The 15,779-nt window shown below is 43.7% G+C and overlaps 1 protein-coding gene across 4 annotated transcripts in view; it reads left to right on the plus strand.

The window, feature by feature from the left end:
* Positions 1 to 15,779, plus strand: part of LOC105564046 (lachesin-like) — a 302,292-nt gene that overhangs the window by 180,404 nt on the left and 106,109 nt on the right. For all 4 annotated transcript variants that reach the window (XM_012016137.1, XM_012016136.1, XM_012016138.1 and 1 more), the window contains one exon: positions 7,736 to 7,923. In XM_012016137.1, the coding sequence (XP_011871527.1) occupies positions 7,736 to 7,923 (188 nt within the window). The remainder of the gene's footprint in view (positions 1 to 7,735; positions 7,924 to 15,779) is intronic.

Here is a 15,779-nt window from a genome sequence, read left to right on the forward strand (position 1 = left end):
CGGCGCTCTCTCACTCTCGACGGCGTGACGACAATTCAGCATAGCGTTGTCCTCCGACAAGATGAACGAGGCGACTAGTATTTACGTGAGAAACGATGAAGCGTTTGCGGGATAAGCGTCGAGTCGCTGGTGTACATTTAAGTGTCGTTATCTGTTTTCTTTGTCGAAGATTATCACCCTGCGCGAGGCTGTCGCGAGCCATCCACGAAGTAGATAACTGTCCCGCTGCATGCCGTAACCCAACGTTAACAACTATAAACGAGATATGCGCGGCTAAGTACGGTTGTAGCTTTGAAGGCAGCTTTTCTAAAGCTCTCTAAGCATCGCACGTCGCGGATATCTGACGCTGGGTCGAGCTTCTTGGGTGTTCTTGTTGGTACGACTCGTGCGGCGGCGGCGACGGCGACGAACGATAACGAGAGCTTCTTGCACCTAATACGCGACTAAGTGCTCGTTAGACTAATGAGCCCTCAAAAATACGCGCTTTCTTGCGTTATTCCGAGTTGTCGGGCCATTGAATGAAGACTTAATGATGCGTTCACAGGTGGTCTTTGTTTCATTCGACACGGTCTGTCGCCAGCGTCATCGTCGTTCTCTTCAACGACAGTAAAAATTATTCCAAAGCCAGTAGCATCGCGCAGGAGATAAGAGAGTAAATAGTATAAAACAATAAATATGCACATAAATTTTCATTTTCATCCGTCGCTCACTCGAATGTGTTCTCTACGGGACGTGGCTATTATTATTATCTCATACACTGACATTTTTCCCAGCCCATTACGTATCATGCAAATTGCTTAGAGATGCTTCGTCACGTTTTCAGCGACAATTCCCAAGACAACTGCGGATCTTGTTACAACATACGTTGCAATTCTCCCACGTCATAGGTGTTTTCCGTTACGCTCCTTCGGAAATTCATCTCACGGACTCGCGCGGAATGGACGCCGAACAGAATCGGGGAATTTCGTTCGTTCCAGTAGCGTGCGAAACAAATGGCAGCCAATCGGCGTTCGCGCGCGTCTCGAAAGTGAAAATTAATCCGATCGGCCGTGCGGGAAATCAATTCCATAATAAATCTCCCCCGGGCGGATCGTAAATAATATCCGCGCCGTGCACCGCGAGATAGCGCGTTGGCGCAACGGCGCGACAAAGAAATATGACACCCCACGGTCAAGCTTATTTATCGGCGAGACCCGTCCTGAACGGCACGGCACCAACCGAGAACTCCAGCTAGGACATTTTACACACCCGCTGCATCCATCGAAAATCCTTGCCTGCTGCGCACGAGAGTTCGCACTCCGACGCATGGGGCAATCATAAACCTTCCGAGTTGATTCTCTTGCGACACACTTTGAACGGTTTTGGCTCAACTCTATGTATTCCCCATCGATCACGTCATTTTATCCGGGAAAAAAAAGGAACAACGATCTAGTATATTATTTATACAGTTGCTCTAAAGTCTTTTCACTGTATCTGCAATTATTAGAGGAAAATCCCCTATAACGAGATAGGCTCCTACTGCGAGATAGCGGAGTTTCAGCTAAATTAACCATCATCTGTTGATTCCATCATGAATTTATTGTCCTTGGGGTGAAATCTGTTTAATGGAAAATTCATCGTTGGGTCATTGAATTTGGACATTGAAAACCTGTTATCTCACAATAGAGGACTTTCCTCTATTACTGTATCCGTTGAACAATACTCGAATAAGTATTCTCGAGTCAAAAGATTTTTTTATCGATCGCTTAGAGCTTTCATAAATTCTTTCCTCTCGTAATACAAGATAAATTAAAATATATTATTGCTAGTTAAATCAAGGGGATGCTGGAGTGATTTTGCATCTCTTGCACCTTTTGCATCTATAACTGTCAATTCATGAAAACATTTGTATATTACACTAGTATCCCCTAAACAATATGCTATATACAATTATTTCACGAATACTATAAATCTGCTAGCTAGTTCGATGAATAAAATTAATAAATTATTAACGCAATTGATTTTAATGTACAGGGTTATATTATTTTTCGAGCGTTTCTCTCGAGTGGGCCCGCGAGCGTCAGTTCTCGGCGTATCTCCGACGAACCAAGACGTACACTGAAAAAAATTTCTGGTTGAATATGGACGAATCAGATAATTCCTTCAGGATTTACCAGAATTCCTTTAGGATTTACCAGAATTTCTGTAGGATTACAGGAATTCTGGTAAATCCTAAAGGAATTATCCGATTCGTCCATATTCAACCAGAAATTTTTTTCAGTGTACGAATAAAGACTGTTTGACGAAATAAATACTGTGTTAAACCCCACAAATATAATAAAAGCGGTCGGTTACGTTAGGTTGGTGCAATATCTCGTTGTGCGTTATTAATTACATCACTCTATTTCTCTCGGTAATTTCCGCAACGTTTGGTTCAAAGTAACGACCATTCCCGGCGACATTTATTTTCCATTAAGACGTATCTACCTGCGAACAATATAAAATCGTTTGTTAGCGGTATGGGAGCCGGCATGTCGGCCGTAATACATTAGCCGAGGGGTAAACCGCTGAGGGCATTGCGGTGTACAGATTTGCGGCATTACTGGGCATTACTAGGCATTTTTCGGGCATTAGTTTGGGCATTGGGCTTTGCTGGGGCATTATAAAGATAAAATAAGTTGAAACAAGATGAATGGCATAAAGTAATGGGGCATTAGTAGGCATTGTACACGATTTCGACCAGCGGTTTAGCCCCCGACATTAGCTATCGAGCTTATACCCCGCTATCGCGGCAAATCTTATTCCCCCGGCAATTATTCCGTTCCTGCGGCGAATCCTTGGCGGAGGCCACGTGTACGTGTCGGACGTGCAACGTGCGATTTCTTGCGATCAATTGGCAAAGCCGAACTTTAACACGGTCCGTAATCTCGGACTCGGCCAATAATGGGTAAACTTGGCCGGTGCGCGCCTACGTAACTCGGGCGAGGCGCAGCCGTCGGAATTGCATCGCGGCAGGGGCCGCTAATGCCGGGGCCAATTTACTTGGAGGGAGGAGGAAAATTTAGGGTAGGACGCGAGCCTTCGTGCAAGCCTTCCTCCTGCCGTCTCCAGTATCGAGCAAAGTTTCTTGCGAGGCATGTTCCAAGTTATTTCCATGTTTCCCTCATTTGGCAATTAGACTGTAACTTGACAACACTGCTTGTACAGACCAATGAGCTTTCAGTCATACGGACCTGGTAATATATATCGCACGATTTATAACAGCAGTTGGTAATAACAGTAATAATTGAATTCGTGCGCATGCGAAGGTTCGTTGGAGCACTCTTCGCGCGAGTTTCGCGAGACTCGAGATACGCTACGTGCTTGAGGCAAAAACCGAAAGGACGACGGGGCTGTAGCCGCCGGTCTATATCTACCGAGCGTTTAAGCAAAAGTTGTGAATCTGAATTTTAAAACAGGAGAGAGAGAGAGAGAGAGACGGCGTTGCGTCTGCTCGCGACCTCGCCCGGGCGAGGGTAGGTTTCGGAGTAGATTGAAAGATAACTCTACAGCTCTCTATTTCTCCTATTTCTTGCCTAGTCTTTTACTGGCGCTACATCCCGTCCCCGATGTCGCGTCTCTCGCCCCATCCTGGGTTGTGTCTTCTTATCCTGTCCGATTTTCCATCGCCGCGGATATTTTACGAGGCGGCTTCGACTTTGCGGATCGTAAAATCTCGAAATTTAGGAGAGGATCTGGCTGCAAGGACGCGACCCACTGCACCGGGCCGCCTCGCGTGTCTACATACGTCCTTCGCGAAATATCGCGAAAGGCAAAAGCATACCGTTGCCATGCCTCTTGATTCGAGGTCACGAAGGAGCGTGATCGTGTGCCGGTAGCACTGAATCGAAACGAAGCGCGCGTCTCGACCCCGATTCGAAATGCGCCGGGGAATCGCTGATGCGCGCATTCCGCGGCTCGTCAGCCATAACTCGATATTATCCGGAGCCACGGGATTTAATGGACCATCGAGGGAGATAAACGCGCTACAAGTATCGCGATTAAACCTGCCATTGCTATCTGACGGCACGTTACCGTGTCCGCCGAGCGCGAAGAGAAAGCGCGCGGATTTACGCTCATTTTCGCAAGTCTCGATGCGATAAATTCTCATTTTTGTCGATGATGCGATACAGTTGGAAACCGTAGACGAGAAACAAAGGCGAGGAGCAGGGCGATTCGAAATACGCCGCGTCGGATTATTATATTTGCTCGCTCCTAGTTCTCTCCCCGGTCTTTTTTATTACTTGACGCATCCACTTTGTGTATTACCCCGTTAATTCCATATATACAGAAGAAGATTCATTTTTGTGGATAAAAATGCGCCAAGTTATCCAATTGAATTGCAGTTGGAAACGCGCCTCAGATTATATACAAGAGAATTAGGTGGTACTCTATTAAATGATAGGGTATATCGCATCTTTTTAAATTGAGTTTGCATCTCTTTTAAATTAAGTTAAAAGCAAAACGCTGGTCACGGCCGTATGAACGGACGAAGGAAAGGAAATTGAGGAAATGGGGCAGATTGCGAGGTCTTGGAAAGGTGGTCAATGGCGTTGACTCATAATTAAATTAGCCTGAGCCCATTGTACGAGCATGGCCAGGCGCTCTTGTAACCCGTTCGTTCCAAACTTGGCCAATCCTAGCGGCCCTTCGCGGGAGCGCGAATTTCTTGTCGCCAAATAAAACAGACCCGTCGAAATTGCTCGTAGCCTTTCGCTAAATTTAATAAAGAAACTTGTCGGGCTACTCGCTGCGAACAAAGTTTTGTCCGTTATATGCGCCCGCAATCACGATGCAGCGTTTGTTTCATATAGGTACGTGCATAAAAGGTAACGTCGTAAATAATACAAAGCGTGGGGCAACGATCGGAGACCGCTGTTAATTCAAAAACCGCGTAGTGTATTATAAAAGAAATATATGACAATTTCAAGCGATGAAATTCGCTGGTAATTAAAAATTATATCTCATTATCCTGAGAAATATAAGGTAAACTTTGAAAGCTCGTTGCTATTTTATCATTATTATGACAGCTCCGACTGAACACTAGTAAAGAAAACGTCACGTTTAAACTCCAGGCTACTTTTCGCTCGTATTTGATATTTCTGCCGTTAAACAGCTTCCGGTGTATAATTGATCATCGCTCCCGGGGAGTTTTGTTCCCCCATTCGTTTCGTGTCTTTGTTCAATGCCAGAGCGACAGGATTCTCGCGTGAATATTATCTAACGACGGGGCTGATTGCGCGGAGAAGCGCGAAGAGATCGGAGACTAGAGAGGAAAACGGATTAACGTTGAGTAACGCCGTGGAGAATTCGCGATACGAAAGTCGCGGATAAAGTTCTCCAGCCACCCGAGGGGATAACCGGCGACGTTCGGAAGCGCCTAAAGTGTCGTTGCTAAGAGAAAACAGGTCGGATTATGCGCGTCGGCTGCGCCGCGCCGAGATTCAATATTTGCCGCATCAGCCGCGAGCGCGTCTCCTCCGCGTAATCACGGCCTAATCAAGAGCGACGAAATTCGATTATATACTCGCCGGGTTCCTGGCAATAGAGCGTAACTAGCGTATGATAGCGAGGCCCGGCGGAAACGAGCCGGGCCGCTCGCCGCTCGCCGCTCGCCGGTAGCAGTTGGCCTGCTGCGAGATCGCAGCAACGACAGCCAATTACATCCGCGCTCTCGATCACGTCGGCCGAGGATGAATAAACTGCGCCCGCACAAAAGCGTAATAATTCGTATAGCGTTAGCTACTTTTCGAACGCCTCGGTTCGTTTAAAGCCCGTTTGAACGAGTTTGACAAATTTGAAGCGACGACGCCGAGCGAGTCGGGTTCATCCTGTGCACGCATGGCCGAGCAAGGTAATTGCAAATTACGTTTTTAATTCCGACAAATTCTACTTCGTCCATCTCGGACGTGGAATATTCGCGTCGCGCGATTCATCCTGATTAATTTATTTCTGCGTGGGAACTCGCCAACGTGATACGCCTGAAACAAGCAAACCTATCTTAAACTTGCGAAAATTAGATGATATCGTCTTGAGAAAATTATTTCTTTGTCGTCGTTTCAACGCCGAAGTTCCTGAACCGATAAACAATTCTCGTAACTCCCCGGGGTGTCCGCGACGATGATACTTTGCTTCGAGAAGTTTATTGCCAGCTTACTCGCAGTTCAAAACACTTAACTCGGTTTATCCGAGATAAGTATAAATATTTGCGCCATTAATCGGTCGATATTCTCCGCGCTCTCTTTTTCTCTCTCTCTCTCTTTCCTTTCCTACAATTAATATATTTCAGATAGCATTCGTTTGGATAAGCGAGATGCAGGCTAGTAAAAGTGAAAACTCGACGTAAACTTTCTCTTCAACTATTTTGCATGCATGGCGTCAAATTTTACATATTTTCCCGTTTGTCAACTGTGATAAGATAATCGTATTTTATGTTAGACAGTTTCCCAAACTTTACAACTGTTTTCCGAAGAAAATTACTTCTGCTGCTGTTCCGCTCGACAACTCATTTATTGTCGGTATTACGATGTATTCAGCCAAGTTTAATTGAATTAAGCGAGCCAGCTTTTATCAGAAGAAGCGCGTTACATGATGCACGCACCATTTTCCTTTGTCCGTTGCTATCACCGTGTTACAACGAAAATATCTTTGCGGTACAAGTGATTTTCTTATTTCCTGTGTCTGAGAAACAGAGAGAGAGAGACAGAAATGCAAAGAGGGAAAACAGGAAAGCGAAATCGTTGGGGGGATAGGTTACCTCTAAATGTCAAGCGGGAAGGAGCAACGCGGTTAATGGCCTCGCTACTTGTAGCGACAAGCACTCGTTACGTTCCGCTAATTACGATTTCAGCTTTCTTTCTGCAATTTGTCATGTAATTTGCGCATCCAAGACCATAAGTGGATTGTTCCCTTTATGCCAGTCAAATTTTATTTATCAGCGGCTGCGCGCATTTAATTAAAATCTCGGATCCCCCGGCCTTTTTCATTAACTACTTGCGTATTTGCGCATTCCCGCACTCTTGCTCTTTAATGAGAAACCATTACGCATTGCAAGCCCCACTTTCTAACGAGCGTAATTAATAGTTTAGCATAATATGGTAACTACTCATGCAAGCAATGGTAATACTGCTGCTATTATTATTATTATTATTATTACGGTTATTATTATTAATATCATAATTATATTCTATGACGTATATAAAGTGTTTTTGTTGCATACTACAAACGAATAAACATTATACATATCCGCTTTCATTATAGCATATCCGCTATTTATTATTTAATTTTAATTTTCCCCTGTCGTTATAACTTTTTCACAAAATATTTGCTTTAAACTCGCTGAGAAGGTCATATTTCATTGTGGATAATAAAATATGTAACACAGAGTCTAAAATTTCATGACAAAAATTCACCGTGCATCCTGATTTTCGCTCGCCATGCGAGTCATTTTTTTTTTAAACTTTCAACTTTTCCTCCGTTTGCCAGAAAACTTGAAACGCTGTTTCGTAAATGGCAGCGCGCGCCGACAACACTCGGTGTCGTATACAAGGAGATTCGCTTCTTACGTTTCGCTTCTCGATATCCGGCATGCAAGAACAATCGTAGGAACAAAGAATACGTACGTGCGCTTTAAGATACGTCGCCGCGAACGAATGTCCTCTTCAGCATCGAAATTGCCGCATTTACACAACGTTTCTTTCGACTTTCCGTGTTTCAGAAGTGCACTGCCACAACATGCCATACGGCGGCAGCAGCAAGAGCAGCGACACATACAACCAAAATGCTCTGGAAGAGACCACACGATTGGGGCCGTATTTCGACAAATCGGCCTCGAAGAACGTGACCGCCCTGCTGGGAAAGACCACGTACCTCAACTGCCGTGTCAAAAATTTGGGGAACAAAACGGTAAGTGAGAAAAGACGCATATTCGCGTAGGAGAGAACCCGTATTACTTTTTTATCTTTTTTATCTTTTAATACCAACTTTTTTTATAACAGTGTTGCGATACGATTTTCTCAGATCAGTTAATGCTGTAGTAATAATAATAATGTCGCATTATAATAACGCGATATTATATTTATAAAATATTAACTTCAGAAGTCTCTCTCTCTTTCTTTCTCGTTGATCCGGAAAGAAGCATCAGGAAATGGTGATGAAGTAGATACTGGATCAAGAAAGCAATCTTACTTTTCTGTATAAAATATAAAACTTGTTTAATATTTTATAATTTAAAAATCGCGAGACGTTGCCAGCTAATTTCTTTTTCGAGGAAAGAAAAGTTGAAATTTTTATACCGAGAAGAAAACGTTGAGAAACTCTGGAAAAATAACAGAAGTGTCCAATATTAAGCAGCTACAGAGACGAATGTGCGGCTCGCGCGTTTGTCGCCTAACAACTCGAAAGTAGCGAACGAAACCAATTCGACACAGCGATTCGGAGGATTAGAACTGACAAGTTAAGGGCATACAGTTAAAGCCAGTTACGCGGAACGTAGAGATCTCTCTCTCTCTCTCTCTCTCTCTCTTTTTTTTCTCTCTCGCGATAAGGTCTCGCTAAGGAGATACACCAAAGTAACACACTCGCGGGAGTAGATTAGGGAGCGACGAAGATAAAGGCGGACGACACTTATGTAAACGTGTACGGCGGATTCTACGTTTTCTCCGGACCAGCCCGGAGTGAGTGAGGCGAAATATCGAGTGTCAATATTTTATCGACACAATGGAGCGTCACCTGTCCCGGGCAAACTGTGGGGGTTACCGCCGGAAGTGCACTCGGGCACCAGCGCGACACCATGGTCTCTCGACAATGCCATTGAACGAAGTATGCAGGTGCCTTTAGTATATACATGTATATATACATATATACCTATATATATATATATATATGTATATAGACGTATAATATTTGGTCGTTGTGGCGGCTGTGCAATTAGGGCAGCTGCGGAGCTTTGCGCAAGGCAAATAGGATTACAGAGCGTGGCATTATGAGTGGCGCCGATAAAATTCGGATTGATTTCGCGTCTCGACCAGCTTTTTCCACGAGCGAGCGGAAACTTGTAAAAGCAAAACCACGTAATTCTCGTGTACTCGAAAATTAATGGGGTGAATCCCGTTTGTTTTATCTCGTTATCGCGTTTCGATCGCGTTGCTATATTATCAAACTTTCTCTTGAAGCACATTCGTCACGAGGTATAGTCTCTCGTTAATCACTAATGGGAAATATTTCACGACGCTCGATATATGCGTTAAGCGGACGTCACATATACATACGAGAGACGATATGACGGTAGACGAATTCATCGCTAAGGATTAGGATATGACTCTAGGGGTAAGCGAGGGAAAGATTCGCCTCGGCCATAACTCACGTAGTCGTCTCTTTTTGCTCGCGTCTCGTGGGAGCGATTAGATCGCTTGGATTATTCACGATGCTTTCCCACCAATTCATAGTTACCGAGACATACATATATGACAGAGTTAACATTGACTCTTATAATTTTCTCGCACGCGCGTGTTAATGCGTCATTTTATCGTTCCGGTATTAAAGATTAATTATTCGCCGTAATTTATCGCATTACAAATTGATATAATCTGAGAGGCATTAAAAAAATACGTTATTTAACTTTGAAAATCTTTACGATTCATTAATAAATTAGAGGCAGAATCTAATGTTATTTTAGCAAAGATTGAAGGTACAGCAAGAGAAATTATTCAGTGGCTCCGAGTAAAGTTTAATGGTAATGTTTGGGATCCATTAACTAATTTGAGGCAAGCTTTAAACGATCAATCGCATTTTCTTACGAAAAGCGAAAGACGCTTAAGAAACGCTGGGACATAATACTTTGTAACAATTGAATTGGTAATGCACGTCAGTTTATACAGCGATGCAGCTGCTTAGTCGGTAGCAAGAAAGGGAGGGAACGTACTCGGTATCGGGATCGACCGACTTTCGAATGCGACGTCCGGATTTATCGTTCTTGTGTGAAACTCGCCGAGGATCATACAGCGCCGGGGCCAGATTTATTGGGTGAAGTGTACGTCCGCCCCGACGAAGGAGAGGAATGCGTCGAGGTGCGGGGCGTTCTAGTATATACGGACGTGTTCCACGGCCCGTGCTTTACTTAATCTATGAATCGCCAAGCACCGCAGAGTTGGACGTTCAAAAAGAGGCGCGGATTCATTCATATGTATGCCGCGTAACCTAGTTCGAAATCAATTCTGCTCGAGAGGTGTGTGGCGTTTGCCTCGAAACTTGGGACGCGGCGCTTCTAGACATCCGCTCGGCGCGTGCGCTAACCGTCTCTCGCGAGTGCTCTCCAAAAATTTCCGGTCAGCGTCGAAAACCGTTATTAATCTCAAGATGTACAAACAACCTGTTCACCCGTTCACACACCCACAGAAAAAAATTCCGGATCCAATGCTGTTACACTTTAATATATCATAAAATAGGATTGGTATAGCGCCAATCATAGTTATGATATTTTTTTATATTTTTTGTCTCGGTAACAGAAATCCTTTCTGAGGGTGCACATTCTTCCCACAATACTCGTACTTTGGATCATATTTTTTCCTTTCGGTTAAATTTTAAGGCTAACTTGGTTACATTTTCGCAATATCTAAATGAAATACCTGTCGGAATCGTGTGTCTTTCATTTCTGTTTTTACACTCGTTCATTGCGAGATCACACATCACGTGTACTCTGTCCTCGAGCAACCTCATTTCCATGCCAAGCGTATCTCGACATCGGCAATATCGATATCACTTGTGTTTATTTTACCGATTAACTTAACCCGCTATCAGGGTCGTGGATGGATATTTGATTTCTAAATCGTGTTTACTGTCAGCGTTCGCCGGAAGCTCATCGATGGTTACGATTTAACCTGTCAGTGTATTGGAAATCTCGAGTCGAATCGAAACCGCACAGGAAGCTGTACTTTGCTAGAGCTTAATTAAATTCAATGCTTAAATGCCTATTGAAGGGAATACAATCGCAATCGCAAGCGAACAAACGAGAATAAATCTTGTTCGCTCGTCTGCGGACGTTAAATTAAAATAAATAACTTGCCCTATTATCGAGAAGACACACTTTAGGGAAGCTTAATATGATCCGTGCATAAAAAAAAGAGGAAAGAGATAAAGGGAGAAGACGGATTCTCCGGTAGTGGATTCTTACGGTTCCTGAAAGCGGGAAGAACAAATGCCCGAGGAGAATTTCTTTTCGTCGTTGCAGTGAACATCGACTGGAACGGTGGAATCGATTCGATATAGATGGGACGATTATCGCTGTGCCCACACCGGTTGACTTACATTAATTCAAGATCAAAGCCTTCAACGAGCTCGGGTAAAGTGCTCTCGGCCGGAGACCTCTTTAAAATCCAAGAAACGAGCGCAGGACATTGTTACGTAAGGAGGCGAAATCCTTTGTAACGCTACGAGAGCTCATAATGAGCAGATAAAAGACTACGCAGACCGAGGCTGCCTATCGAGATTTCATCGATTACGATACGCCACGCGCTCGTGGGACGGGGATTCTTGTTTGACGACCGTTATCCTTCTGGAAATACAACTTGACTCTTCGCGCTCCAATTACTGTCGAGAGCCGGGCTTGCCAGGTGACCCCTTTCGCCCATCGTGCATATCGACGGAGACACGGATATCTCGTTTTAATTGCCGATGTAATAACGAAGACGTCCAACGTGTCGCGCTGAATGAACGATGCTTAAGAAAACGACTTCGTTATTGCTAGTGCAATAAAGACATCCGCCTCGTTATTCACCATTTTATTATGTTCTACGATTCTATATCTTTCATCCCTCTGTTTTTTTCTTGGGAAAACTATTTTTTTAGTATACATTTCGCACGTGTGCCTTATAGTATGTTTTTCATTTTCTTCAATTGAATTAATTGTACGCACTCAGTAATTTGTGCAAGTCAATTGCCAGACTCGCGCGATTTTTCATTGAGCTATTCACCATCCCGTGTTCACCAGATATACGTTCTCCATGTGGCCAATTTTGATGCATCGCACCGACCGACGTCACTGTCCGCGTATACGCTCAACCGGCCAATTTCGTCAACTCGCACGACCCGCAATAGTCCCGACATTCTCAGGCAGCGCACGCGAGCTCGCTCTACCAACGTGATGCGAAAGGCGAAATACGCGTGCGAACACTCTCGGTCTCGAATGAGACGATAACGAAAAAGAGAGCTCCGATTCTATTGCGTTTCCAGCATCTTTGACTGCTGTGGAAGTCGGCGTCGGTCATCCGCAACAAACAATCGGCCTCGTTCCTTTTCCGCGAGCGTACATCGATTGCAAAGAGTGCTCTCGAGCTGAAAAGACGCGTCCCTCGACAATAGTTTTCTATTGACCTTATAATCCTCGCGATCGCAAAGAATTGCCGCGCCATATCGATTTCGGTCTTGTCAATTGGCGATCTTATCAACCGAGTATTCAGCCGTTATTGGTTTATTATTGATTACAAATGCACGACGTACGAATATAATAATTATCGAATTATTTAAATATGTTAATACTTTCGGTGCGTTCAATTCGAGGTGTAATCTGGTTGGGAAAGGATTAATGTTAATAATTTTGCGCTTAATTTCGGCACCGATTCCTCGATGCCATAATTAATCAGTATTAGCTGAGGAATTGAGGAAGAGGCCGCGTGCGTTATAGTGTTTTATGCGTCTGCCAGCGCTAGGGAAACCACGTGTAAATCACAATTTTCGAGTTACCGCACTGTAAATACCTCGGTAAATCAAACCTGTCCGCATAACAAAGCTAAGTATGATTTATCGCGACTTTGAAACTGCGCCGGGCCTTATTTGAATTATCGCAATTTCGCGCACCTTTTCTCAATGACGCTTCATTTCATTTATTTCACTGTTGATCACTCGGAATAGAATTGATTAAATAATTCGCTGCCGTTATATTGGTATAATGGCGCAATCCAATTTGTGCGCGTGGGATAATGAGAATCGGCGGTAATCGAATATTCCTTTTGACCATGCGGAATTTATTTCATCCGATACGTGCGCCAAACACAAAAAACACACGTCATGTAAAACGATACAAGAATCTACATAATTGCTGTGACAATATCGCAAATATAGCTTTGCAAATAGATTAACCCTCCTCCCCTCTCCGCCGCGCGCTTTCGAAAATTAGTTATATATTAATTACGCGTCCGTACGGCCTCGTGAATTCACAAATGCCGAATGTTGAATTTAATCGCGCGATACGATTTGTTGTCGCGCCGCCTCTAAATCGGCAGGTAATGCGAAACGCGCGCGGCAACGGAAGGCGGAAACGTGCTTCTTGTTATTTTGTTAAAATGACAGACGTACTTTATCTCTCGCCACACTTGCCAGCTACGGCGCGACTCTCGCTGCACGTGTCACGTATGCATTAGCGCGAGTTACTTTGTCCCGGATATATATTCTGAGGATATTTCCGAGGTGTTCTGAAGAGGTGCAATCTCCGCGGGGAGTAGGAGACACGAGACACGTACCAGGTCCTTTTGAGCAAGTACTGGAGCGTGAAACGTCATTTGCTTATGTGAGGATCGACAATACGCATTCCGCCGTTGAGTTTAAGCTTTACTGATTACGAGTCGTTTCCGCTATACTTTGATCTTCTCTGTCCCACTCTAGGCAAGGTAATATCGTCCTCTTGCTTAACTTCACAGCTTGATGACTGCGATACGCGCACGCGATCCGCTTCGTTCGTGCCTCGACAATTCTTAGTTGTAATCAAATGTACACGAGTGCGGAACACTCAACCCCGATTTTCGTGATTGTCGCACCCTCCCCCCCCCCCCTCTCTCTCTCTCTCATTATGCGGATCTCAGAAATAGATATCTTCGCGTGCACCGTACTGAGAAAAAAAGAAAGACGGGAGAGAAGTTTTATGTCACTCAATGTCCCGGCGCAAAGAAAAATGTCATTTATATTATTAAAGTGTGTCTTATTAAAATTTATAAGAGTGCGGTCAATACGATGTCGGTATCTACTTTGTAAAGGACATCTTTCGGTTCTGTTCGAGCATAGATCCACCTTACGAATCGCGCATAGTGTGGCGCTAGCTTTATCCGCCTCGCGAATCAGGTCGAGCGTCATCGGAGCGATATTCCAAAAAGAGATTCCAAATGAATGTCGATAAAGCTTTCATTACACGAAATTCTGTTGCTCTCGTGTAAAATGTATACCGTGAAACGATACATAATACACGACGGTTCTTCTTTCGTTTAACATTAAAATCGTGATAACTTAAAAATTTTCAACTCGGTCCTTTAAGATATAAATCAATTATAAGATAATCTAGAAAAATCGCTCGGCGATTTTATAACACGTGAATTCACTGACGACAATAATTCCACCTAACGAGAAAACCCGTGGTTGTCCGTTTGTAACGGTGCGCAGGACAGGATGAGATAAATACGGTATATGGATTCACATACACTGAAAAAAATTTCTGGTTGAATATGGGCGAATCAGATAATTCCTTTAGGATTTACCAGAATTCCTTTAGGATTTACCAGAATTTCTGTAGGATTACAGGAATATGGGCGAATCAGATAATTCCTTTAGGATTTACCAGAATTCCTTTAGGATTTACCAGAATTTCTGTAGGATTACAGGAATTCTGGTAAATCCTAAAGGAATTATCTGATTCGTCCATATTCAACCAGAAATTTTTTTCAGTGTAGTAATTCAAGTCGCTACCTCCATCTGCGCCAGGTCCTAAAGGCGTTTACACTTAAAATCGTGATATATTTTGCTCGAGTTAAGACGTTATATTTTCGATCGGATTTTATTAAGAGAGATTTTATTGAAAACTGGAACGTTTAAAGTTTCTGGTTCGCGCGTTACGACGCGTTAGAATCTTAAGTGACAGTAGCGCCTGATAGTTAGCTTTATTGATACATTCTGACCTGGCTTATAGCGGCGTTTCGCAAGATATAACTATCTTTCGCTGCAGCTTATGCTGCAAAATTTGGACGTACATCGTCGAAATAGCGATCCTCTAGCCGATCACGAGTTAACGGACGAACTAGCGAACGAACTAGACGAGCGGTGCGGCCTTCTTTTCTCAGAATTTAGCTTAATAACCGACGCCTTAAAGAAATTACTGCCATGGCGGCCGTAAAGCATAGAAAAGTTTATTACACAGTCTCGCGACGGGAAACGAGCGCCGAGGATAGCGAACAATTTTGCCCGGGAAGATTAGTCCGCCGCTGCGCTGAAATAATCCCATAATGTATACCGAGGGAAGAAACCGCGGCCGAGAGGAAAACCCGGGGAACGACGTGGCGCACTTCTTAAAATCCAAGCACGCGCCGTTCCCGATATTCGCTTGCCGCGGATAATCTACCGCCTTAATCTTTGATCTTAAATCCTCGCGTTAGCGCGCTGCTCGATGACAAAGGACGATGCATCGCGCTACTACTAATTTTCGTCATTTATTACGCGCAAGATATCACGTTTTAACAACGGTATTGCAATAAGCGCTGTATTGATTGCTAAACATTATAGAATTTCAAAGCTCGGTTTTTTTATTAATTTAAATTTCCTCGAATAAATTAGACTTCGGATACCTTTTTCCCCGCGTTCGAGTACATTGAATGGTTTATTATTTGTTTTTGCAATATTAGAATAATGAATTTATTTCTTGTTTTTGCAAGTCTTGAAACCAATTGTATACGCGTAACCTACTTTCAAATTGAATTGCGATTCGGTACGATTATAATGAACGTAAT

The sequence above is a fragment of the Vollenhovia emeryi genome, unplaced genomic scaffold (assembly GCF_000949405.1).
Source record: "Vollenhovia emeryi isolate VEMERY1.0 unplaced genomic scaffold, V.emery_V1.0 DF939169.1, whole genome shotgun sequence".
NCBI classification, from domain to species: Eukaryota; Metazoa; Arthropoda; class Insecta; order Hymenoptera; family Formicidae; genus Vollenhovia; species Vollenhovia emeryi.